Genomic DNA, 25,810 nt, shown 5'->3' with positions numbered 1-25,810 from the left:
ATCATGGAGAAGCCGATATATCCTCAGAGAGAGACGGTTTGGTGCGGATTTTAGTTTGGCGGCATCATTGGGCCATTTTTTTCGAAAATGAGGCTGGAACCGCCACCACGGTCAATGGCGAACGCTACCGCGCCATGATTAGTAATTGGTTCTTCCCGTTACTTAAAGATTAGGACTTGGACACCATTTGGTTCCAACAAGACGGCGCTCCGTGCCACACAGCCAACGCTACGAACGATCTTCTGCGCACAGTCTTCGAAGATCGAATTATCAGTCGAAATTCGGATGTCGTTTGGCCGCCTCGGAGCTGTGATTTGACGCCGTTAGACTATTGTATTTGGGGGGCTGTCAAAGATAAGTGTTGTGTGGACCAACCAGAGACAATTCAAGCCTTGAAGGACAACATTCGTGCAGCAATAGCTGAATTAAAGTTGCATGCAATCGAAAATGTACTAAAAACCTGGACCGACCATATGACGTACTGCAAGGTCAGCCGAGACAGCCATTTGAATGAAATTATATTCCACAATTAACCGGAAGGATTGTACTTTAATATGAAAAAATAAATTTTGAAATCGGATGAACCGTTTCTGTTTTATTGGATGTTTAAAAAAATAACTGCTGTTAAGAAGGCCAAAATGGGTTTTGAGCAGCCGGCGCCTTCCAGCAATAACATCCAGGCATATAATAATTTCGCTATACCAGGTTAAACCCGCCTGATGGTTTGTTTGTTAGAAGGGTGCGTCTTACTCATTTCAGACCTTCAGGGAGAAACACGAAGCTTCCCCCACGTGACTCAGGTTGGCAATCCAATCCATCATTCAGTCATTCACTCGTAAGATACCCTGATGCACTCCCTGTCCCTCCCCATTGTCGATGTAATTGAACATAATACAATATAATGTAATATACACCCTCATTCTTGTTTACGTCCGTATCCGCAATACGACGAACGGGTACTTTCGAACGAATACGAATATGCCAATCTTGTTTTCACTCGAATGAATTCGAACGCGAATCGTTTGCCGCAAAATATTCAAATATCAGTAAACTTCTTAAAATAAATGCTAAGCCTTGATGTAATCAGTCCAATTCATGTGATTAACCATATGCGAAACGCTAGAATGTATGCCATTTTAGTTTCAAACGAAACGTGTATTCGAACATCATTCGTACGAACGAAATGTCCAATTCCCGTTTACGGACGATTAGGCGAAATGCCGTGGTTTCGATTCGTCAGTTTAATGTTGCGAATCAACCGTTCGAACACATTGAAAAAAGTTTAACCGATCTCTAACAAAATTATTTTCGAATCTAAAGGTGATTTGTAATCAAATCATAAATTTGTGTTTTGCATAAATCATTTAGAAAGCATAGCAGTATAGTAAAATGCTGTTTTTTTCTGGGGAGCCTTTGAATATATGCGAGGTTCAAAGTTTTTACGCATCAATTTTGCATCTATTAAGTACTTTATGGAAAATACGCCATGGGTAAACATGCTTTATTTTATATCAAATGCATGATTTTACCAATGAAACAAATATGTAGGCTATCGAAAACATGACAAAATTGCAAGAAAAATGCAACATATTTTTCGCAGATACTACTGATCGGACTGCTATTTCAAATGATTTTTTTTACTTTGCACGAAGTTTAATTTGAAAATTTCATTTACCGACTTGAATAAAATTGTTCCTGAGTACGATATTTATTTATTATGTAGCATTCGTCACTTCCTTGATGCTTGGAATTTTCCTAAAAAAAACTACCTGCGCTGCAGATCCTTCTTTTGCACAGGAGTCGCGTACGTACACGTTCGAGTGAAAACAAGAATTGCTTGTTCGCATTCGTTCGAAAGCATGTGTTCGTCGTATGGTCGATACGAACGTAAGCAAGCATGATGATACAAAATCAGTGAAAAAAACAAGTCAAATAACAAATGATATCAAAGATTTTTATTTACAACTCAAATCTGTACCAGAACTGATAGTTTAAAGTTGGATGGGCGTTGTTTTTATGCATGTACGATGTTTAAAAGTGTGATTGATTCGAACGTAAACGGGAATACGAATTTGCTATACTTTCGAACGTATCGCATACGGCCGTAAACAAGAATGAGGCTGATAATACAATAGAATAAAATATAATATAAAATAATAGAATATAATATAATTTAATATAATAAAATATATATAACATAACATAACATAATACAATATGATATAATATTAGCGGACCCCTGCACACTTCGTAGCGAAATAATATTAGATTAGATGTAAATAAATCAATATTTCTTTCAAAAATTTTTAATGGGTCATGTAAAAAAGACGGAGCCTTTTTATATCGCGGACCACAGGTTGAGAATTAGCTTGCTTCTGTACTTTCTGTATTTATATCTGTACTTCCTGTACCTGTTTTAGTACTTTGTATTTGTCCCTGTGCCTTCTCTGTATGTTCCTGTCCTTTCAGCACTTGTTCCAGTATCTGTTTCTCTCATGTCTGTAATACATGGATCAATAAGTCCCGAGACTAACAATAGAAACAACATTTTTTTTTGCAAAAAAATTTTTTATTCATCAACATAATCACCTTTTAGGATGATACAATGGTTCCAACGTTTTTCCAATTTTTCAATACCATGTTTATAAAAAAAATTATCTTTCGCTTCAAAATAAACTTCAGTTTCAGCGATGACCTCCTCATTTGAGCCAAATCTTTTTCCCTGGAGCATTTTTTTAAGATCAGCAAAGAGCCAGTAGTCACTGGGGGCTAAATTTGGCGAGTATGGGGGGTGGGGAAGCAACTCAAAGCCCAATTCGTTCAATTTCGCCATTGTTTTCATCGACTTGTGGCAGGGTGCATTGTCTTGATGAAAAAGTATTTTTTTCTCTGCATGTGCGGTCGTTTTTTTTTTGCGATTTCCTCCTTTAAACACACCAGTAAGTCAATATAATAATCACTGTTGATCGATTTACCTTTTTCGTGGTAGTCAATGAAAATCACGCCATGCGTATCCCAAAAAACTGACGCCATGACTTTGCCAGCTGACTGCAGCGTTTTCGGACGCTTCGGACGGCTTTCGCCAGCTGTGCGCCACTCAGATGACTGCCGCTTCGACTCTGGAGTGTAGTGATGTATCCATGTTTCGTCCATGGTCAAGTAACGACGCAAGAAATCTTTTTTGTTGCGAGTAAATAGCGATAAACTGCTTTCTGAATCATCGACTCGTTGCTGTTTTTGTTCCATCGAAAGCAATCGCGGCACCCACTTGGAAAAAAACCTTTTTCATGCTCAATTTTTCATGAAGGATAGTAAATACACTTCCATATGATATCTGTGTCATCTCAGCAATCTCACGGAGCTTCACTTTACGATCTTTCATTATAATTTTTGTCACTTCACTCACATTTTCCGGTGTAACGGCTTCCACAGGTCTACCCGAGCGTTCCGCGTCATTTGTGTCGGTACGACCACGTTTAAACTCGGCGAACCACCGACAAATCGTTGCTTTTGATGGACAAGAGTCCGGATAACAGTTTTCAATCCATTGTTTCGCTTGCACGGTGTTTTTACCCATAAAAAATACAATGTTTTATCAAAACACGAATCTCGGTTTTTTCCATTTTTTTAAACAAACTACAAAACGACTTTACTCCAACCTCGACAACTCAGCTGTTTCTGGTCGGATCGACTTAAAATTTTGACCCGTTTCAAGCAAAGGTTAGTACTCTAGAAAGACGTGGTTACTGGTTTACTACGAGCGCCATCTCTGCTTTAGTCTCGGGACTTATTGATTCATGTGTTATCTTGGAACACAAGTTACATGTGATTATGATATTAGCTGTGACATAAGAAGGCGCATCATTCAGAAAGCAAAAAGCTCATTTCCTCAATTAGGTTCAGATGTGCTATTACATCAGCCTAAATCTAATTTTTACTAAATCGTGCCATCGTGACATTAATATTTAATTATTTTGTTAACTTACGTTTACTAATCTTGCTACGCAGACGGTAATCCGTTATCTGACGGTAGAATAATTAATAACCCTGACGTGCCTAATGATCGTATAAGAACGACAGATTCATTGATTTAAACCTCACTTTTCATATCAAATTTATCTGTTTCAATCACTTACCAACTACAAATTCAATTAAACCTATGCATATATTTATTCTCCTTTATCGAGCTAACGGTCTTGTTTTAACAGGTCAGTTCACTTGTGTGATGTAGGTTAAGCTTTAGGAATTAATATGATTTAGATCAGTTGACTGGTAAAATCTTACCAGTCTTTCAGAGTGTACACTGTATTGAACTTCAATTAACGGCGTTGATATTATCTCAATCTTATGTCGTTTTCGTTTTTAAATTGCACTACACCGGTGTAGCGAAAGCTGCACTGAAACCGTACGTTTTTGCCAATTGCACTACACCAGTGCTACACTTTTTCTGCACCGATACCACTGGTGTAGCACTCATCAAAAGTTTGGTGTAGCTCTGTGCAATGGAATCGTTTATTGTAGTCAATGGTTACTGTTTATGTTTTCGTCAGTTTTGTTCGTTTATGCATGCCTCAGTGTAGCACTGCACCGGTGTAGTGCAAATTAAAAACGAAAACGCCATTAGTAATAAGTAGTAAAACTATAATCACTCACTACACGATGCTGATGGGTAAAGATTCTCCATGCTTCTCTATCTTACCGTTCGATAGACCTACCTGTCACTTCACATCTGAGTGTATTAGTAGTGATAATGAATATGATAAGATGTTGTAATATAATTGATAATGCGGTATACAGACGAGCAGTGCAGGCAGTTTGGCTTAGTCGCGTGAGAACTGCTTAGTTCTGCTAACAAATGCATCAATTTTTTCTAGCTGCACCCTAAACCTTTCACATTGTTTAAAATGCATTGGACTTCCGATTAATCATCCTGAAAAAAGAACTTTCTGATGGACTTGCGTTCTACTACTGTTATATTATTAATCATAGATACAAGTGCTGTTTCATAAAAAAATACTAACTCTTCTTACAATTTATTTCCATGTCACACATGTAATGCCGAACGTGAACCAAAGAGCACCATCTCTCCTCTTAACTACTCCGTCCCTCACGCTTGGCAGCAAACAGGTGCTTTGGTACAGAAGCTACGGCTTCCATGCTGTGTCCTCCCTCGAGACTGGGTAGTAGAATTTTGTTCGGTAACCTTGGACGCTCCTCCGCGGGTGTTGATGAGCCAGCTCCGACAATGAAAGGATCAAATGATCTTGCAGGATCGATCTTCGGCTTGTTGGTATCCCGATCATTCGGAAGTGTTGGCGCAGACGGAACCGCAACGTTCACATCCGTTGACGGCTGGCGTTGATCTTGAGCGGAGTTGCTATTGTTATTGTTATTTTCGTTGTTATCGCTGTTCAATGAGCTCTCTTCATGCTTCGGAGGGCTTGTTGAGATTGACATGTCCAACGAGGGATGACCGGAGTCAACCAGAGTGTCATTTATGTAATTGTTCTGATTATTGTTGTTATTACTGTTATTATTGTTGTCATCGTGATGGCCACTGTTGTGAGTGTTGTTGCTTATAATCAAACTTTGTGGGGCACTTTCCGGGAGAATATAGAGATGGGACGACGGATTGTCATCTACCACAGAATCACTGCTTGTGGATTGTTGAGGCCTTGAAAGCATGCGGCTGAGATTGTGTTGCTGGTGATGATTACTAGTGTCAGGTTTCGGAGCTGCTGGAAATGACAAGTAGCTGATTGGAGTCGACGCACTATGATAGACGTTCCTTTCCCGAAGATATTGATCGTAAATTCCATTCAAAGTGGCCGCATTGCTGAAATTGTACAGGAAAGTTTACACTGTGGGTTTTCTAGATTCTAGATTTACCTGGACAATGGAATGATAACTCCTGTTTCCGGTGGAGCCGGTTCATAAGTATGTCTCGGATAGGTGACTTCGTCGTCGACGGTAGAAATTCCAACGTGATTCGTTCGGACATGATACGGAAAACTTTTGTTGGCCCTTGACGGCCAAGTTAGCCAAAGAAATGCCACATGTCCCATTAATGCTACAAAACCGAGGGCACCATGCATTACACTTTCTCTGACCCACGGATCAAGTACGTTAACTCCCACCACAGTCAGAATTGGACCGCTCATGATCCACATTGAACCAAGTAAAGTGAATGGATAATAGAAAGGACCTTTCTCAGAGAACTTCCGGATGGTGGCCGCGCATGAGTAGATGAAGAAACCCCAACTTACGCAACGGAGTCCTGCCAATCCGAAACCAGCGGGCGATTCGTAAAGATTCAGAACTTCTCCTGGATCAAACGCCTGAAAAATAAGTAAGTTTTTTTTTCTGAATGTTGAATCATCAAATTTGCTTTTAACATGAAAGTTAACCTCTGACTGATAGATGAATAACGTGATATATACGATCGCATACAGATTGGTGAAAACGGTTATTTTCACTGTAGCACAAGTTTTCAATCTCGCTCGAGTGATTGTATATCCCTTGGCCATCAGTAGTAGCAGCAGCAGAAATGTGATCTCACTTGCACTAGTAAAAAAGCCTCCAAAGCTGGTAAACGGACCAATTCCAGAGACAGCATATTTGGCCCAGGTTACACTCAACAGCAGAATACCGAACCACTGCAGCAGGACACTCAGCGCGAACAATCGGTAGGTGCAGTGGTACAAGTGGCGAGTTTTAAGCTCAACGGCACACAAAAACACTGCCAATAGCAAAAGTGAGTAGGAGATAGACTCAATCAGCAGCATAGGCGGGATATCTGAAAGTATACAACAAGTATATTTTGCAAATTGTATAACTTTGTTTCCAGAATTGTAACTAAAGTACGACTTATTGACGACAAACATATTCTACCATACAATTTAATAACACGGAACAAGTTTTTTTTGAATATTTAGATATTTAGTACACGTACTCTTCTCATAATCCTTTGAGAATATTTCAATGGTTCTAATTTTTTTTTTATTAGTCACAGAACCATTACAGTATAACGTTGCCGAGTATCTTTTACAAATTAAATTAATAATAATAATAATAATGATAATAAAATAAAAATATAATATATAATATGTGGTTTCCCTAACCAGACCTAATGTTAGGTATCATGATTTCCTTGTTTATCATATTATTTATTTCACTTGTTCTCTATATCCGCCAGCACCAGCTTTTCTCTCTGAAATTACTGAAGAATGTTACAATTCACAATAAACTTGTTAATTCATTTCATATATTCAATATCCATAATTCCCAATATATCTTTAATCGGTGTGTTGATAAGTTTTCCTTGTTTCCGAAGCTCTTTCAACAATTGGTCCCTAGGTTCTTGATTATTACCGCAGCTCCACAGAACACGGTCAAAATCAGCAAACCCTTCGCCACATGCGCACAAATTGGATGGCACAATGTTTATACGGAACATATGTGCATTCAAGAGATAGTGATTTGACATTAGTCTACTCATATTTTTTATTACGGCTCTGCTGAGGCCCTTTCTGTGAAACCAAGAATTGTTATCTACGACTGGTCTTATGGAGAAACAAAGTCTCGTCATCATTCCATTTTTTTGCCATTCCTGTCTAACGAATTCGTTGATTATTGGATAAAAATCAGTGTGCTTCCTTTCTCTTCCGAATGGTACCCCTTCCAGAGCACCCCGTTTAGCGAGCTCATCTGCCAATTCGTTGCCTTTAACACCCAAACCTCCGTTTACGTAAACTTTTTTTACGTTGCCTCTTTTTACGACAAAAATCCCAAATAACGTAATCTTTTTGCCTTTCTCTATAGAATGGTATTAGAATTGTTGGAAAAATCAACTTTCGAACGGAGCCTCGGAGACCCATAGTGTTATATACCATTCGACTCAGTTCGACGAGATCGGAAAATGTCTGTGTGTGTGCACTTTTCGAAGATATTTGAACGCGCTCAATTTTCTCAGAGATGGCTGATCCGATTTTAACAAACTTGGGCTCGTTTGAAAGCTACTGTCGGGCCATTGATCAAGTTCAAAGATCAAAAGGCTGTGACTTTTGGTTCCAGAGATATGATGGTATAAGTGACGGAACCGACAAAACACGTTGATTTTTACCGCTCTTATATATAAGGGTACCAATATTTTGGGAACACCTCTAATTTCGTAAAGCTTCAGTCCTCAAAAGTTTAAGCACCTCGAAAAATGTCCTCATGCAAAATTTGAGCTAAATCAGACATGCGTAAGAGGTGCTGCCCGGCGGTTAAGGTTTGAAAATTTTCGATCTTGAAAAAACACCATAGAAATTTCCAAAATCGAAACATTTTTTTGATGCCGAAACTCTTAAAACTGCATGAAACGTCGAGATTTAGTGTCATCTAAAAAAAATCTTTCTGGGACTTAAAAAAAAATTTTGATATTTTTTCTAAGTCCCAAAAAGTAGATTTATTCAAAAAAATTTTTTTTCGAGATGACACTCGACGTTTCATGCAATTCTAAGCCTTTTGGGATCAAAAATTTTTTTTCGATTTCGGAAATTTCATGTAAGTAGATGTCGAAAAACGATGTTTGAGGTGGTTCTGAATTCCAAGATGGCGACTTCCGGTTTATTGATATTCCTTGAAACCCCTTACAATATGGGTATTTTCGGAGCTTAGTTTAGTGCATATTGCATAGAAAATAATGTTTGAATATTAGTGGATTGCTGATCGTATCCTATATAGTATTAATATTTTCAAAATGGGAAGAGTCGCTTAAAACAAACTATGTTGTGCCTCTAAAAATCACGTGATATACTGTGAGTCCAAGTGTTTCACTCTGTACTCCAGTACTTTCACAAAAGATGAACAAAAAATTTATTGTAATCCGTCCAATGTTTTATGTAATGTAAAATTATATTGACTATATTTTGCAAATATTATTTGATTTATATCTCAATTTATTGAGTAACTAAGGTTTTCATTGTTTAAGTCATAGTCCTCCATTGATACCTTCCACTATCTATATATGTAACACATAGTGACTAGTAATAGGTGTTACACCCGAAAGAAGGTGATAGTAAACCATTTATATAGCCAAAATTTGGGGAGCGGGTCATATCGCCGAAAGCCATTTCGCCGAAAGTCGTTTCGCCGAAAGGGTCATTTCGCCGAAAGGATCATCTCGCCGAAAGGGTCATTTCGCCGTAAGGGTCATATCTCCTGCATGTTATGTCTTCTGAACAACTGATGTGGCGCAGCCACATAACCGAAGCCAAGATGGCTCGGCGGCACAAAGCCGTCGAGCCGACGCCAGCTGAGTCGGCCGCCGACCCGCCGTCGGAAGCGGCGGCCTCTTGCATACAAACCTGTAACCGCCTCGTTTGCCCGGTCTACTCAAAGCTAGGTTTCTTTGCTTTAGTTAGGTCCGAACGAGCGGTAGCGAGGTCGGACAGCACATGGACTAAAACGATGTGGCGTAGCCGCATTAGTATAAACATTATAAACATTGAATGAATCCAAAATACTTTTCTATCATCAATAAAAAAGCAGAAGAGTACTTTAAGTCACAAACTTGATACAAGGTACAAATTTCACAACGATCCAAAAATTGTCGAGCGGAATTCAATTTTACTTAACTGTTTTTTATGCGCCTTCAATCAAAATCTGTTTATGAAGATATAAAAAACAAACAACAAAATAACCCTATGTTCAGAATGCTCAAATTTATTCCAAGTAGAGTGATTTCTCATCGTTTTAAATTCATATCTCATAACTATAATATTATCACATTCGATGTTCAATCCCTATATTATTTTCTTCGTGTTTATGACAGTGCATAGAACAAAAATGACTATTCTGCCTTTCACTATTTTCGGCAAAAAGTAGTTTTGAAGAAAGTAATATCCTGGTTTAATTTACGTTTCATACACTTCTTGAGACTCCATATTGTGTTCGCCATATTCAACCCAATCTAAGTTATTGCTATATCAATTCACAGTAACGATTCACTTATACGTTAACGTATTTATAATGGTTTCGCAACGGAAAATAAACCTTTTTTCAACTAGTAGCTAAAAACATAGCTGTGATTAAAGATATGTTAGAATCAAGTAACGATAACTTTTTACTTTTTTATTTATGACTTCTGGTCAGTCAGTAATTTTTACTTTTTCGGTATTTTAACGATATCAAACTAACTAGAGATTATAAGAGGAGAAAGAATATGAAATCACAGAGCCATAGTATTCAAGGAAGAGCAAGGATGTGAAGAATAAAGTGCGGAAAAGTGAGACGTGACAAGGGTCATTTAAGTAAGCAGAAGGCTTCTCGTATCTAAACTTTTACCTTCTACCAGAGGAGTCGAACTTAGGCAACTTAAAGATACGAGTCATCCGAGTCTCTGATATGTCAGAAAGTAAAGGCGAACCGGTTCGGACAGTAAATGGCAAACGACCTTTGCCTTTACTTTCTGACATATCAGAGACTCGGATGACTCGTATCTTTAAGATGCCTAAGTTCGACTCCTCTGGTAGAAGGTAAAAGTTTAGATACGAGAAGCCTTCTGCTTACTTAAATGACCCTTGTCACGTCGCACTTTTCCGCACTTTATTCTTCACATCCTTGCTCTTCCTTGAGTACTATGGCTCTATGATTTCATATTCTTTCTCCTCTTATAATCTCTAGTTAGTTTGATATCGTTAAAATACCGAAAAAAGTAACGATAACTTACAAATGATAGTTAGTTTAATGTTTACGTTATAAAGAAACACTGCTGCCACCTTGTTTTAACCAATATAACATAAAAAACATGTTCGTGCTCTTGTTGCAACACAGTTGGGTTAAGTGGTATCAAAACTAGTTATGGGTTGCTACTATTGAAGTCAAATAAACTTATTTTCAACTAGTGGGTAGAAGCATTGTTGTGATTAAAAATATGTTTGGATTATGTAACGATAGCTTATAAATTATATTTAATTCAATATGACAAAAAGATGTGGTGATTTGAAAAATAAATAACTATTTCGTAACTAGTTATGTAATGAAGAAACATTGCTGTCACCATGTTTTAACCAGTATAACATAAAACACATATTCGTGCTCTTCTTGCAACATAGTTTGGACTTTGTCGTATCAGAACTAGTTGCGGATTGCTACTTGGGTTGCTTTGATGCTTACTAGCTAATAGTCAACAAGTTTTCTTGGGAACTACTTTCTGAGGTTCATGAATCAATCTTTATTCAAGAGTACAACAATCAATCATTATTCAAGAAGTACAATGGTAGGTTAACAAAACGGGCGTTAACGCTATCATCTTTCGTTTGTCTTTAATTTAAATCAATTTTAATTACGATTTCAGGATTCGGCGAAATGACCTTTTCGGCGAAGTGATCCATTCGGCGAAATAACCCTTTCGGCGAAACGGCTTTCGGCGAAATGACCCTGATCCAAAATTTGTACAGGAAGGTACACTCAAAAAAATCCACACGTTAACCTTATGTGAAAAACCACGTAAATTCCAAAATGGCTTTGTCATCGGAGTTTACGTGATCTTCTTAACAACCAGCGGATCATGATTGAACATGAAATGAACCATATGTCAGAATTATTGCTGTTGTCACATATATTTTATGTGTCACGCACTTACTTGAATTCAGTTTGTCATGTTCATTTTGTGCTCGCAATATGGCGTCAGTTGAAAAACCTAGAGCAAACAACATAGGCCAAAACCCTTTTGACCCTTCTAAAGTATTTATCACAGTGATTTTAGGGTGAATAAAATACGAAACTGGAACACAAAAACTGCTCCAAAAATACGAAACTGAAACACAATTCAATTTTGTTTTTTTTTTTCTACAGCGGTGTTCTAAAGGCAAAACCTCTAGATTGTATTCCAGCACATCAATCACATCTTTAACTACTAATTCCAGCTGAATGCATTCCTTAAAGGGAACAATGTTTGCTTCAGTTTAGCTGCTTCGGAGAAAGGATTTAGAACAATGCATTCTGTATTTTTGATTATTTTCACCAGTGATTCAACAGAAACGATTTTAAAAGTAAAATGTTCAGAATATCTGCGTGGGAACAAAATTTATCGCAATGTTATGTCCAACAGACTATGTAATATATTAGTTGTTAGTACCAATATACATTATTAAGATTCAATATAGAACTTTACTATTAAGTAAAATTCTGGTAAAAAGTAAGTTCAGATGAAATAAATTTTACAGCACAATTTAAATGAACTTCGTATAAATTTCACAAAAGTATTCTATAGAATCTACGAAAAAAGTTACGTAGATATTACGTGATACAAATGTGGACTAAGAGTTCATGAGTCCATTCTGTGCTATCTATACTTCACATGAGTATTACAAGAAAAGTTCTATGGATAAAAATCACATACGTTTTCACGTAGCATTGAAGTGAGGATTTTTCTGAGTGTAGGTCCGAAAATCATCCTCAATGAGTTTTTGCCAAAATCAATTTGATTATTGTGTTTACTCTCTAATACGGTCGTCGACGTTTCAAACATATACTGAACGCTTTTGGATAGAAAACTGTGGTTATTTAAAAATAGAACTAAAATGTCTTAGTTCATCATTCATCGAGCTGAGTTGAATGATATTTAACGATAAGTGTCTCCGAGCTTTAAACAAATTTTTATTTTCATTCAAATCTATATTCTATCTTTCTATACAGAAATGCAAAAATAATGGAATTTACACGACTCAACAGTGATCAAAATCGAAATAGATGTTGAATTGAATTGCATTCAATGAATTAAATAAGACTATATGCATTCATAAGTGACGTGTAGATTTTGCTTCCAAACATATTTGTGTCATGTGATATAGAAAAAGTGATCTCAACTATCTTGAGATAAAACTAAGCGTGTTGCAAAACAGTGCCAAACCATATGATGTACGTTTTCTTAAATCGGTCAGTCTAAACCGGAACTTTATTGTTTAAGGAGCAAGACTCTTTGCAAGCGTATGAGTAATGCCAACAATGTGTGCGTAAAAACAAATTCCGGCGCTTCTTTTCCTGATTTTACTCAATAAATCTTCCATATGGTTGAAAAATAAACCAATCGGTCCATACTGCTTAAAATTGCAATTCAAGAAAAGCGAAAATCTTAGTCTAAAACTCTTCCGTTTTCCTTAAAACGGCTCAAGAAATTTTTTTTCAGTTTCAGCTTACTTCCACTGACACATTTGATTAGCAACATACACATTCCCATATAGATTTCCTCTTGCAGACATTATTGCGATATAAAGATTTACTATAAGTAAACCCGCAAAAAAGCAACCTTTAATTTAACACGCGAAAGACACTGGACATGGAATGTTGTCCTAAAACAATTTATTTTTCCGGCAAACTGCTTTTGTAACAGAAAATATTTAATTTTGTTTATTTTGTGTAGCGCAATCTAATACGAATGCATTGAAGCAGTGTTGCTAACTTTTTTATTAGGGAATTAAAATCTACATTCATAAAATATAAGCAATTTTCCGTTAAACGATGGTGAAAAATTGATCAAAAGTTATATTTCATCCAAGATGTCAGGCTTAACATTCATTTGAGAATAAATTATTGTTAAAAAAGATTGTTTGAAACTCAATCGTGCAAATCCACTTTGAAAAACTCGGTGCACTGCATATATGAATACACAGATCTTTGGCATACATACACAAATTACCAACACAAGTTAACTTGGTTTACTCTTGATCCTTAAGCGTAGAAAATGTTCTTGTGAGATTGTTTTATGCCTCACCGCCTTTATAACAGGAATTCGAGTCAGGATTTTGAAAAAAAAATCATTTTTTGTGTACTATTAAATCCGTAAAGAAGATTGAAACATTTGCAAAAAACCTGCCGGTTGATTAAAATATGCAGCTAAAAACTAGAAAACTTTAGAATTGAAAACAGTTTTTTTGAATGTGTTTTGCCTTTCTCGTACAAAAAGGTTATGAAATCACTGTGAAAACCGACTTTCTAACCGAGGCCCGGAGGGCCGAGTGTTATATGCCATTCGACTGAGTTCGTCGAGTACGCAAATTGTCTGTTTGTGTATGTGCGCATGTGTATGTAACGTTTTATTATTCTAAATTTTATAGGAGATGGCTGCACCGATTTTCACACACTGAAAGGTCTTGAGGTTTCATACAAAATGTGAAAATAAGTACACCAACTTTTTCCGGAGTTGAATAAACCGATTTTAACACACTTGGATCAGTTAAGAAAGCTCTTCAGGTCTTATACAAATTCCTGAATTTTGTTTGGATCTGACAACTGGTTCCGGAGTTATGGGATACATGTGCAAAAAAATAAAAGTTTTGTACTAACTTTTCTCAGAGATGGCGCGACCGATTTCCACAAACTGATTCAAATGGTCTAATAGTCCATTACAAACTTTTTCAATTTCATCTGGATCCGACTTCCAGTTCCAAAATAATAGGGTAAAGTGTGTCAAAAAAATGTGCACACAATTTTTGTTTCAAATGTTTCCGTATGAAAGTGCGTCGCCAAATGCCATTAGCGAGTGTCATTATCTTTGAATCTTAAGCGTGGCCATGCTGATATGGATCGATTTGTGCATAACAGTTCAGGGATTGAAATCAGTCAACGAAAACGAAAATAACAGTTTTAACAGCAGTTCAAAACTTGAATCTATTCAATTAATTCATATTTAGTACAATACTGAAAATTAAATATTAACATTTCTTTCACCAAAGAATGAACCTTGAAATATTTACATCGAAGCATTTTCATCAATTTATGTATTTATTGACAATTCGATTGTAAGTGTCAAGCTAATATTATGTTGAATTTGGAATAAAGTTCCTGAAGTTTATTTGAAAAAACTTTCTTCCTAATATTGACTCGTAAAATCCATTCCGAAAGTAACAATATTATAAAGTATTCGACAGTAAGTCATGATTACTCAAACAACGTTTACTAAGAACTGTTCTTTAAACTCGTTCCGAAAACATTCGTTTTGCTACTGGTTTCGAGAAAAAACCATCTTGGATTTTGAAATGACTTTAAACATCATTTTCGACATCTACTCATCATAACCGTTTCAAAAATACCCATATTATGAGGTTTTTCAAGGAATATCAATAAACCGGAAGTCGACATCTTGGAATTCACAACCACCTCAAACAACGTTTGACGATATCTACTCATCAAACCCGTTCCAAAAATACCCATATTGTAAGAGTTTTCAAGGAATATCAATAAACCGCCCGGAAGTCGCCATCTTGGAAATTGATGCTGCTTAGAACATCCTTTTCCTGTAAATACTACTACACACTTAAAAAATGTTACATCTCTATAGATGCACATAAAAGTAGCGTCGCGATTTACTTACATTCACAATACAAAGCATTTAAAGATAAGTCATATCATTAACTTCACAGTTGTTTTAGCTGAAACTCACATCGATACAGACGCAAAATTTATGTTTACATGTTAGTAGATGTAATATTGTGTCATCGCCGAAGAAATTACGGCATACTTGAATTTACGTCGAGCGTAAATTTCATTTTTTCTAAGAGTGTATACTATACTGCTTTTCTTCTAACTCTTTCAAGCTTTGCTTGATTTGTAGGATAATGGGACCTATAGTTTTGGACACCTGTTTGGATTTCAAGGCTAACAGGAAGCTGAAGCTATCAGTACATATCACATACGATGCACACGGAAGTGATTGTATAATATGACATGTGCGATATAAAGCGGATGCTTCTGCAGCGTAAACTGAAGCTAATGAATCTAACTTTCGTTGCTCTTGGATGTTTGTGGAGTATATACCAAATCCGACACTTTCTCCTTGTTTCGATCCATCTGTATAGAACACGTTTTGCTGAGGATAGACATGAACTTTATTTGTGCACGATAAAGGTGCCATTCGCCTCCATTGTATCACTGGGACATTTTCAAGTTCTGTGTGTATTGACAAGTCAATGTTTGGTACGTACAAGTAAGACTCAATTTCTAGTTCGGTTTCTTGCGATCTAGCTATCTGTACAATATCTAATGATTGAAAAATCTCATAAATTTCAGTTAGATGAGACTTTGAGACCATGTTTGCCAGTGTGTTTAGGGAAATTAACAAATTGGGATCACGATTAGAATGTTGGGTTATAGAAATCTTAGATTGAGTTCCCCGAATCGAAGTTTCAACGGCTTAACTCCGGATATTACCTCTGCCTCCCAGGCACAATCTGATGACTCTATACTGTATTCTTTCTAAATGCGATGCACCCATATTCCATTACAGATAAGACTGTTGTTTTGTACAAATTTATCATGTCTGTTGGATGTGCTCCCCACCAGGTTCCACGTATAGCTGTTAGGAAGTTAATTCGTTTTTGACATTTTCGAACTAGGTTTCTAATTTGTACTCCCTCTAAACATTTTAAATCGATTCAAATCCCGAGATATTTATAGACTTCAACTGTTTCAAATTCATGTCCATAATTCACTGTCGGCTTTTTATATTTTTTTGAGAAGATCATCATTTTAGTTTTAGTCGGTGAAAAAGCTTAGTCGGTTTTCCGTCGACCAACTTTCTAGTTTGGCAATGCAATCACGAGTACCCATGCCTTCTCTAAATCCATGCTGAGATGAAGATAGAATCGAATTATCTTCCGCCCATATGTTAAGGCGAGTGAGTAACATTTTTTAAAAATATTTTCCTATCGCACACTATAAGTGAGAAAGGACGATACGAATTTGCATCTGTTGCATTTTTCCCAGGTTTCAAGATCGCTACCATTTTGATCTCGTGCCATAGGGGGGGACATACATTTTTTTGTGAGGAAGTCATTGGATAACTCCAATAATAGTAGTTTTGCATTCAGGGGTAGATGTTTCAATAGCGCGAATTTCATGTTGTCGATACCTGGTGCGTTGTTCCCCGCTAGCATAAGTGCTGATTCAAGCTCGTTAATCGAAAATTTACCAGTTATTGCGCTACACATTGAATTGTTGGTTTTAAAATCGACTTTAGCTCTTGGTACAAAATCTGGGCAAACTTTCCGAGAAAAATCTTGTACCCAGTCTTCCGAATATTTATCTACGTTGGTGGTTCCGACGTCACAGTTTCGCATTTTCCGTGCTGTCGACCATAATTTACTCAACGCTGTGTCTTGCACCACTCTCCACCCACAATTCAGAGCAAGGTTGGCCGAACACAAAGATATGTCCAGTCGGCAATTTCTCCTCGAAGGGCAGGCTATTCTGATGATCTCTCCAGTGTTCAAAACAGTTAGATCAAATTACAGGATTAATTTTCAATAAACAATTTACCGATAAAATTAAACATTCTACTGTCCATTCTTGTGTCCATTAACTTTTACATTAACACTGAATTCGTTTAATGATTGTATCAATAGTTGTCTCATTAGTCGAGTCACCACATTATTGTTCCTAGTACTCTATCTACAATTAACGAATGGTTGAGTTCGGTCCTGTGGAACAATAACAGAAAAAATTTTATGAAAATATGTGCAATTTTTCTGTTCTAGCGGAGTGAACATGAGGAGTATTCTTCTTATCGTTCAAGCCAATGAATAAAACGTTTCTTCTCCATGTAAAGGTAATTGGTCAAGTAATGCAATGTTCTGAAAATGGAATGATTTTTCTTAAGCAGCTTACAAATGTAATGAATAGCATCCTAAGCAGTCCGCTTTTAAGTAATCCATCCTTGAAAATGTACCCGAAGCGACTGAACGAACTGTAGCATGCTAAATGAATAAAAAATCTCTATATTTATCTCATTATTTCAACAGCAGAATCCTATCATTGATTCGTAGTATAAATCGTTCTATAATTTGATTTGTTCAACTCAAGCCCACGATGGCCAACATTATTCATATAACTGATTAAATTGCACACAATGAATCTACTGGTAAACGATATCAGAACTTTTTATCTTGCTTACGGTATAGCAAGAACAGTCATATGCGTTCCACGATTAAGTCATTTGGCAAATAATAATTTTGGTATCCAATTAAGGACTATTCACATATATCCGGTCCGGTTCAGTGCTGGCACGACACCGTGCACGGATACTGATATTATTTCATTCGTTTTCTATGCGCGCATTCACATTTATCCGTCACCGTGCCGTTTCAGTGCAGCTCGCCGTCAGTGTAGCGTCCGTCCGGCAAACTCAAATTCGTCGTCACCGATATTTTTTATTTTCACTGAAGTCGGTATGTCATTGCATTGGCTGTGCCGGAACGGAAACAGCATGGAAACGGAACGGAAGGGTTTCGATAAAAAAATAACACTGACGGCGCACTGAAGGCACTTTCACTGAACCGTCACGGAACTGAAATGTGTGAATAGTCCTTTAAGCACGCGGCTCGAAATGACGAATCGCATAGATCAAACATGCATGTAAAGTCTCCACTCAAAACTGCTCGTTGCGCGCCAAACAATTTCTCAACGATCTAGTATTCTTTTCTTCAACAGCGAAATACTGAGCATTTTGTTGCGCACCAAACATCAATCGTAGATCTAGCAAGCATAGACGACTTTTTCAGCCGGAAATTCCATTGTCCATACAAAATAATTTTATTAATTTTTCACACTTTTCCGGCAAGTTTTCCTAATTTTTTTGATGTACGAACGCGGTGGGGGTGAAAACTTCTAAACCTTTGGACAATTTGTAACATCCTTTTTTAAATTCTTCTTGAAAGGAGAATATTCCACAGATATAATCTAGTTGAACTAATCAGTTTATCAGCAAAATAACTTTATTTTAATGTATAGTCATAGTATGGACTGAAAATTTCCACTTCCATCTGAAGCAGCACTAAAACAATTGTAGTTGATGTTTCATATGACGAATTTCCAATTAATTTCCGTAAAAATACATTTCATTTTTCTTATTGATTAGACTGCAATACTTGTTACAGCTAAATACACTAGCAATTGACAATCGGAAATAATAATAATCGGTTAAGCGCACAAAAACAGTTATTGATAAAAATGTTCAAAGCGTTAGTTTTACAGTACAATTTGTCCAGATCAATCGAAGAAGGAACTTCAAAGGGTGGACTGGCAAAAGTGAAACATTAAAAAAAATGAAATTCTCTAAATAATACTTACACATTTCATCAGCAGAGAAATGTTCATGCCAAAAATCTCCTAGTGCACCGTTGGTCATTCGGAATCGGTACCAAACATCCAAACCTTTATTACTACCACAATTTGCTACAGCTATGTACCACCACCTAGAAATAGAAATCGCCCAATAGGATAGATCATCCTGTCATATAACTCGATCGATACTGACCTCTGTCTAGAACTAGTAAAAGTTCCATGATTGGAACAACTAATAATTAGTTTATCCAACTTTGCAGCGCGTCTAATTCTATTTGTATGCCCATTATCACCACTTCCTTGGAACAATTCTTCGACAAGCACCTTATAATCAGTAGTATTTTCCAGGCCATTATAGCCAACGGTTTGAAATGAAAGATCGCCGACAAACATTTCGGTAGTATTTGCAACTGTCAAGTCTATGTCCGCAAAATTAAATTCAGAACTTTCAGTGCCGATGCTTGATTCGGTAGTGCTTGATTTCAGGAAATGATCATACGAAAACGAATCGTCCTCTTTTGATGGATTCTTTTCAGGATTCAAATCGGGTGTAGGTCGCTTAATAACGTTGTTTCCGGCATCCTTGGTATTTGGAGTTACCAGACTACAACCAGAGTAAAGATGGTTTCTATACGTTAAAGGCACAATTTGATTATCAATCGCGCTTAGAACAGAAAGTTTTTCAGTGCATGTCTGCAAAGTGAAATGGGTCATGACAAACAAAATAATTTTCAATATCGATCTTCCATATCAACTACCCCTACCTTATCGGTTTTATATACAGCAGGCCACTGTGATTTATCATCATAGTAGAGCAGTAACTTTAACTCACCAATCATTTTTTCATACTCGATTTCGTACTGATAACGACCGTGGTTGGACAGAAAGCAGAATCTAGCCAGGAATGCAAAATCCTATAAAGTATTAGAATCAGAACTGGAGTTCACACTGTTCAAAGCAAACCCTTGACTTTGGTTTTGCCTCTAGCAACCATAATTATCAGTCTACTCACTGCGCTCGTTTTCAGGTGACCCTCGACATATTTTGTTTCGCCTGCATTGATTAGCCAGAATATGCCTATGATGTTCAAAATTAACATACTATTCCTACGTGTATAACTAAAAAATTCTATCAATAAATCTTGGTTTTTGAAATTCCGTGTTTTCGCACCACTGCAAAGCCCTCCTTTTGAACTTGGAGATGATTTGTTTGCGTGTTACGGCGCCACCGTTGTTAGGGGAACGTTGCTGTAGTTATCCTTGCATCAATTTGAAGGATGATGGCACTGACCCCCCGGTTTAGTATGTGTAAATGCGCGTTTCTATTTATATTGGCTACCGATCAATGATTCAATCCTTTCCGTGCAGCTATCGAAAGCCATCCAAACTTTGAAAATGATCTAGTACGAAAATCTAAGCTGCACATAAGTATCTGTTGCAAAATAGGGTAACAAAAATCGGGAGATTTCTGCAACTGATACTCAAAGGTAAACATTACGTGTACATTCTGTTAGTGATAGGAAGAAAAATAATTCGATTTTATTTGTTTATTTGTTTCACTCGAGTTTCCTTTGTAGCATTGAACTGACAAAGTTTCGTATAGGACTAATGTACTAATAGTCACATCATTAGTAAAGTCGCAATATTATTTTTCCGATTACTCAGCTTTCAATCAACGAATTTTGATAAAATCTGATATATATTTGCTTCGGTTCTAAAAAGCAATACCGCAGAAAGAATAGTTCGAAATTTGTACAATGTTGCTGTTATAGCGACGATAAAACAAGAAACGAATGCACTTATTACCAGAGCCGTAGTGAGCATTTCTGACGCCCGAGGCTAACTCAAAAATAGTCGCCTCGTCAATTTTTAACAAACACCATGAAGACGAACACACATTGTTTTATTTTCCTGATAGGTTATCTCAAGTAATATTTTCAATTTTAGTAAAAACTTGTAGGTTTCTTGAGTGTTACATCACAATTCCCGCATAGAAACTGAAAACTCCACAAAAGCCTCCTGAAAACCATATAAGATCATTTTGCAACCAAGTGAACAGCTTTTCATAAGGTTTATAAATAAAAATGAAGAACCAGCATACCCCTGCGTTGAACCTGTTTCGAAATGATTCAGCATTCAAGAAAAATTTAAAACCTGCTTTACGATCAACATTAAAATTGCTCGTATGCATTCCATAGTAAGAATATAGTACACAGTTCGAAAAAATCTTGTGATTTCACATCTTACAAGAAGCACATAAATGGAGCGTCGTATTTCACACAAATGTTCACTCAAGAACATGTAAAAATGTGTGATTTGAATACATGGCTTAAATACGAACGAAATAAAAAAAACAAAAGATCGTTAGCAGCAGCGCGATTTGAACCAAGCAACATTAGATCACAAGCACATCGGTTATTCGACTGAACCACAGAGTTCATATCTGTTCATTTAATAATTGATACATATAAATCCATACAGCGGCACTTGGTAGCCGAGTGCAAATTACATTTGGAGCGTGAAAAACTCTGTGCGAGTGGAATATTGCATCCGTTACCATTTGTAGAATTCTGTCACCTGTAAAATTCATAATTTTTTTTCTGTGTAGATCTTAATTACGACTTTTAGTTTTTTCAGAAGTAAAAAATGCGCTTTCATTTTTATCGTGAATGCATAGATATGAAGAAGAATTATAACTGATAAAACATATTTTTTGTGGTTTATCGACATTTTAATATAAATCAGCTACGTTGCGTCAAAACTACTGCAAGCGTTGTGAAAGTAAAACATGAAAGTCAATCGTATACGTATTTTCTTCTTTTTTTTATTTGGAAATTTATTTGATGTAAATAAATGCAACCCTACAGCTGCCATAAAATGTGTCATAGGTATACTTTAAACCACACATTGACACGAGAGTAGTTTTGTGAGAGAATCGCATTAACAATGTTTAATTGTTGTCATGAAACCATACCAGGGGGTTCATGAAATTTCCGAAATCGATAAAAAAATTGATGTCAAATGTCTTAGAAATACCTGAAACTTCAAGATCTGAAATAAAAAAATATTTTTTGTTTACTCTGGAACTTGGAAAAATTTTGAGATTTCCGAAACGAATATTTCATTATGCCGAATGTCTTAGAATTTGAAACTTCGGGATCTAAAATTTCAAAAACCATTTTTTTCTTAAATCCAGATCTTAAATTTCAAATAATATATTCTTTTTAAACTCGACTTTAGAAAGCCAAATGTAATAGAAATGCACGAAAAATCGAGATCTAGTGCTATCTCGAAAAAAATGTGATTGTGGATTTATAAAAAAAAAACAAATATTTCTTTAAGGAATATGTTTCAGTATATTACCTTAGTTGTCGAGATCTATTGTCATCTCAAACAAAACTTTTTTCGAAAGAAAATCTACTCAAGAACTTTCAAATCGAAAATTCTTTTTTCGATTCCAAATGTCTTAGATTTGCATAAAATGTCGAGATCTGGTGTTATTTCACCATTTAAGGCAATTTTAAGGTATTTGGCATCAAAAATCAAAAATAAATTTGAGATGACCCCAAAATATTGGTACCCTAATGTACATAACATGAAGCACTAGAAGGAATAGCATTTGGGTTGTTTGAGCTGTTGACGTAGGTCTACACAGCTAATGAGAAAAAAAACAATGTTAGTTTCTGTTTTAAACATTTAGGAAGCAGTTATCTTTTATGTTCCTCATTTCCTTATTAGTATCACGGTGAAATGTACTTTCGATATTTTTTCATAGTTTTGAATTTCCTGAAAAGTACCGTTTTGTACGGACAAGTCGATTTTATTTGGACGCATAATGTCACCCCTGATAAAAATTATCCAGCACTCGATGATCGAGGTCGTTCAAAATCTTAAATGCGGAAAATCAGTCGAACTCCGACAAAAATCATTGCCTCTCGTGCAAGGCGAACGGCGCATAAAATTTCACAGAAAGCTAATGAACATAGAATCCTCTTCCACGGCACAAACGAGCCGCACATAATGCAAGTCGATTCAATACTAATTTCTATTGTGTGAAGAGGCTCCGTTTAGACAGTCACGTTCATTCTATGCGAAATTCGAAGAGATTTAATGTAAACGTTAGAGGAAGCTAGGAGTACGGCTTGGTAAACATGAAAAATTTTACATTGTTCGTTATTTATAAATGTTTCGGCCACTAACTATCTCAAAGTTTTATCTATTCGAATCGATGCGACCTGACCACTGTTTTTACACTTTTTTTCTTATTTTGAATTCGCATTTCTATATAGAATTCAAGGAGTAATCCTTAAAACGTGCGATATCAGTGCCATGAATAGTAGTATAGATATATACGCACTTGCACATTTTATTAAATTTGAAACTCCAATTAGCCAATTTTCAGAAATTTCAAAGAGGAAGGGAAACCTTCCCAGTGACTTTTCGAAAATCTAATTTTTGCTCTTTATGAGGTTCGCAGGTTTGCTCTCTGAGAAATAGATTTTTGGTAGGTCCAAGTCTAGCATCTCTTGCTCAAGAAAAATAATTGTTACATTGGTGACATCTCATCGGATTTTTGTAGTAGTACTACATGGAATGAGAAGTCCCGGGCCTAACAAAGAAAAAGTCGATTTTTACCATAAAAACTTTTCTCTTCTCAGTATAATCTTCATCTAGAGCGATACACTTGATCCATCGGTCCTCAAACATTTTTTTCACTTCTTTTCTGTGATAAGCTTTTTCATTCCGTGTTGTATAATATTGATCTGAAACCTAATCTAATGTAAATACTATTTTTCACTTGGAGCTGTTAGCGGAATATATTCAATAGTGTCACAGTGTATTCGATCACTGAAGAAGGATGTAAATAACATTCCGAAATACGCGTATCTGTATTGTAACGTTTGTTATGCTTCATTAAAGTATAGTGACTTTGTGAAAGTGTAATAACGTGACAGTGAAATAGTGGAATTAAATGGTAAATAAATAGTGGCAATATTTAATGTAAATAGTTCTCCCGAAAAAAACGCAAGAAATTAAAGTTTTCATTAACTAATTATACAACTAATTTTTACCAATTCCATCATGTTTTGGCGCCCGAGACGGTCGCCTCACTCGCCTCACCCTCACTACGGCGCTGCCTATTACCATTTTACTGTTAGGCTGTGAACCATTTTGCGGTTAATTTTAACTTTTGGCTGAAATCTGACACTTGAGCGGTTGTTTTGTGTCGAGTTGTTAAATTTAATGAAAACTGCGGCCCATTTCAAAATTTGACGGACGGAAAGTTATTTGGGTTTATTTTCCACTGGAAATAATTTCAACTAAAGAATTAATACTAGAATTTACATAGCAAAATTTTTATCAGTGTCGGAAAATAACCATCGATCTGTCAAAAATAGGCGCTCGCGTGTCAGATTTTAACCAAAAGTTAAAATGAACCGCGAAATGGTTCACAGCCTTAAGGCCAATTCATCGAACCGAGACAAAGGTTTTCGTATATGAGATGACTACTGGAGCCGTTAGCGTAAAATAGCAAAACAGAATTTATTATTTAATAATGATTTGTTTTAGTATTGTTAGAAGTTGAGCCGCCTTGGGTTAGTTTTAATTTTTATCACTATCAGTAACGAGGAAACAGATTACAAAATAACATTCGGATAGGAGAAAGCTACGATTCGGATACGCCTCTGCGGCAACTTTCTCGCAGTTTTCATTTCATAGTTGTATTTGAATGTCTTTTTGCTTTTCTCATAAAGAAAGGTTATACAATCACCATGAAAACCGACTATTGAACCCGGCAAAGTGTCATATGCCTTTCGAATCAACTTATCGATAGGATTCCGGATTCAGAATTTTATACCGTTTATGCTGATTCAGACTTTCTTGGCTTCCGGTTTCCGATTCCGACAGCACTAGAATGTGTTCATATACTCAAAAATGGATCTCAGACACTTCTCTCAGAGAAGGATTGACTGATGTTGAACATAGGTTCAAATTACTTCAACTACTTCAACTTCAACGAGAGCTCTTCTCTTACACATATATACATCACTATTCAGGCCCATACCCAAGATTTCATTCCGGGAGGGGCCCAAAGATTAAAAAATAATGTTACTTAAGATTGCTTATGTACCTAATTCTCGGTGTGCCTTTTACGGGCATACACTTTAAACATTTCCACTGGAACTGATTACTGTCTTGTTATTTCTGTAATAATTTCATTTCGCCCTAGGTTGTACTAGTTGATGCACACACTTTTTCGTTTTTGTCGTGAATACGACTTACTTTACTATGGGGCGCCTTTTCAAAATTAGCCATATGGAAGAATGGGCAGAACTTAATCGTGAATATCTCGACTTGTATTAATGGTAGCAACATAATTCTTTCACCATTTCATCAAAAATATGATCAGGAATTCAGGATAATATTTTGAACAGTGTGCGATAACCACAAACAACTCAAAAATTAAGTTTTCTTAAAATTTGAAAACAACGCGGAAAACACCTTACTTCCGCTTGGGTTTTTCGCGCAAGAACGACGATTTTGAGGTAGTCAGGCACATATCTTCAACTGAATGCGTATAAAAGGGGAACCGTGGTCAAAAATCGATCATTCGTCATCTAACACTCGATGTGGATAGACGAATAACCTACTACGACTAATTTCGATTTTGTTTTATTTTTTATTCGCAGTTGTCTACCTACCCA

The 25,810-nt window shown here is 36.4% G+C and overlaps 1 protein-coding gene across 1 annotated transcript; it reads right to left on the bottom strand.

The window, feature by feature from the left end:
- Positions 1–4,949: 4,949 nt before the first annotated feature.
- Positions 4,950–20,278, bottom strand: LOC131436110 (transmembrane protein 145-like). The gene is made up of 7 exons (XM_058604605.1): positions 20,117–20,278; positions 19,869–20,018; positions 19,298–19,797; positions 19,111–19,235; positions 6,408–6,796; positions 5,890–6,338; positions 4,950–5,836 (listed from the first exon to the last, which is right to left on the bottom strand). The coding sequence occupies exons 1-7, from the start codon at positions 20,201–20,203 to the stop codon at positions 5,092–5,094; spliced, it is 2,445 nt and encodes an 814-aa protein (XP_058460588.1). The 5' UTR covers positions 20,204–20,278; the 3' UTR covers positions 4,950–5,091.
- Positions 20,279–25,810: the final 5,532 nt, after the last annotated feature.

The sequence above is a fragment of the Malaya genurostris genome, chromosome 3 (assembly GCF_030247185.1).
Source record: "Malaya genurostris strain Urasoe2022 chromosome 3, Malgen_1.1, whole genome shotgun sequence".
Classification (NCBI taxonomy): Eukaryota; Metazoa; Arthropoda; class Insecta; order Diptera; family Culicidae; genus Malaya; species Malaya genurostris.
Note: the sequence above shows the minus strand (reverse complement) of the source record. Positions and strands in the feature narration are given on the sequence as shown.

Coding starts and splice junctions, on each gene's coding strand:
- LOC131436110 (XM_058604605.1), bottom strand. CDS start 20,203: ATGTTAATTTTGAACATCATAGGCATATTCTGGCTAATCAATGCAGGC. Junction 19,798..19,868: donor CTGTATATAAAACCGATAAG/GTAGGGGTAGTT, acceptor TTCACTTTGCAG/ACATGCACTGAAAAACTTTC. Junction 19,236..19,297: donor TTTACTAGTTCTAGACAGAG/GTCAGTATCGAT, acceptor TTCTATTTCTAG/GTGGTGGTACATAGCTGTAG.